The sequence below is a fragment of the Penaeus monodon genome, chromosome 23 (genome assembly GCF_015228065.2).
Source record: "Penaeus monodon isolate SGIC_2016 chromosome 23, NSTDA_Pmon_1, whole genome shotgun sequence".
Lineage (NCBI taxonomy): Eukaryota > Metazoa > Arthropoda > Malacostraca > Decapoda > Penaeidae > Penaeus > Penaeus monodon.
Genome location: NC_051408.1, coordinates 17,692,606 through 17,694,814, shown reverse-complemented (window position 1 = coordinate 17,694,814; position 2,209 = coordinate 17,692,606). Strand labels below are relative to the sequence as shown.

General features: G+C 36.4%; 1 protein-coding gene across 2 annotated transcripts in view; it reads left to right on the top strand.

Moving 5' to 3' along the window:
- The window catches only part of LOC119587849 (WD repeat-containing protein 37-like), a gene marked incomplete at its 3' end in the record, with an annotated part of 35,088 nt that extends 32,879 nt beyond the window's left edge, over positions 1-2,209 (top strand). For both annotated transcript variants that reach the window (XM_037936554.1, XM_037936553.1), the window contains 4 exon segments: positions 1,106-1,244; positions 1,463-1,532; positions 1,736-1,912; positions 2,090-2,209. In XM_037936554.1, the coding sequence (XP_037792482.1) occupies positions 1,106-1,244; positions 1,463-1,532; positions 1,736-1,912; positions 2,090-2,209 (506 nt within the window).

Below are 2,209 nucleotides of genomic sequence, written 5' to 3'. Positions count from 1 at the left end.
CACAGTCACAGTTGCATTGTATACCACTGCAACAATCTCGTGTTTCATGAAAACAAGATTTGTGAAAATGTGGACAGTACATGTCTCCTGCACCAGTGAGTTAAATAAGAGGTATAGTACTCTGTGGATCCCTGGCTAGAATGGGGTTCATAAGAGCAGTGACTCTGATATTGATGAAAATTCATCAGTACTATGAATCTGAGTGTGATTTTTACAGTTGGATACATGAGAGTGCCTGAAAATAGTGTTGATTCAATGAGCGCATCCATAATTTTGTTGTATACAATAAATGTTTGAGGTAATATTTCTTTCTCTATTTTTTTAAAATTCATTTTCTTTCATTTGCATTGCTTTAATTTGTTATTTATTTTTGAAAGACATTTTCTCTCAGTTGTTTGTCTTTGTGATATCTTCTTAGAAACAAAGACAAGGTGAAGAGATGGGAAAAAGAAAGAAAAACATTGTTATGATTCAACTTGTAGGCCATTTTCAGATTCAACATTTCACAAGAGAATGCACCATTCACTGCATCAGTAGTTGGGTAACATTTAAGAATTAAGATGTTGTCTGAAGAGAAGAATTGTGCATTTTAGGGTAATGATAGTAAATTTAAATAATTGATTTTAGTTAATTGTTTCTTAACCTTGGGTGCTGGGAAGTGCGGAATACTTGGTGGTAAAATATCCAGCTCATCACCAGCTGTGTATGTTTGGGTTTGTCCATGCTCTTGTTTTTCGTGAGATTTCTTATTTCTTTTAACAGCTATGATGGCAGCTTGTCTTAATTTTGAGGAATCAACAAAATAAATGATCAAGCAGTTCTTCACTTCACTTTCCTCTATCCTTCTAGTAATCAGATGTTAACCAGAGTTAAGGGGTGCGAGATTGCCTAGGCCTAACTATAGGGGTGCTAGAGGTGGAGAAGGTTCAGAAATGCTATTTTAGTTAGTTCTTAATCTGATTGGTACTATTATCTTCACTCCACTTAATCTCTTAGCATATATTTGATTAGTACTTTTAACAAAAGTAATAAAATAATGTGAATCAAATACATAACTTGGTGTATAATTCTTGAGCATTAATTTTATATCTCTGTGGTCTTCCAGGTCATGACCAGGAGCTGACACATTGCTGTTCTCATCCTACGCAGCGGCTGGTTGTCACGGCCAGCAAAGACACAACTTTTCGACTGTGGGATTTCCGTGACCCAATACACTCTGTTTCTGTCTTTCAAGGCCATACTGAGTAAGTGCTAATTTTTGTTAGCTATTTTTTTGTTGGTATATTTTGGCACAAAGGTGAAACTAGTATAGGGATATGTTTTTTATTTTACAATGTAAGTTATATTTTCAGTAATTACTAAATTGAATTGGCTGTACTTCACTGTAAGTGATTTTGTAAATGTGTGCCAATATCACTGTAATATTGATTTCATATTGTTAACTAAGTTCTTTTTGCCACAGGAGTGTTACTTCGGTTTGCTTCACACGAGAAGATAAAGTTGTATCAGGTTCAGATGATCGCAGTGTAAAGGTGAGTGTGGTCTCACATTTTCTTTTCAGTCTTTATTCTTGTTTATTTTCTTGTTAATCTTTGGAATTGTGTTTTTCATTAATTATCAATAAGTTGTTTGTTTTATTGCATTTGCATTTTTATTTACACTTAATTGAAAGTCAAATAATGGAGGAGCTACAAGACTTTTTCCCCCCTAATGCAGTCTATATCTGTTTCCTCAGGTTTGGGATGTGAAGAACATGCGATCTCCCCTGGCCACAATCAGGCTAGACTCCCCCGTAAATAGATTGGCAGTATCTTCCTCCAATGTCATTGCCATTCCCCATGATAACCGTCATGTGCGACTCTATGACTTATCAGGGAACCGCCTTGCCCGGTTGCCGAGGAGCAACAGACAGGTAAAGGTCTTCCATTCTTTCTTCAATTTTTAGGGGATACAGTTGACATGATTTGGAATCATTCTGAAGATTAGAAAGAATTAGTGGAAGCATGTTGCCTTATGTGAATTCTATCTAATTATTGTTGATTTTTATCCCTGCTTGATATTCAACGTCATCGACTCAAATTCTTTACAGTGTCACCGGCGAATGGTGTGCAGTGTGGCTTGGGCGGATGACAATGTCGGAGCAAGATGTAACCTCTTTACAGCTGGGTTTGACCGTGTTGTGTACGGATGGTCGATCCACTCATTTAAG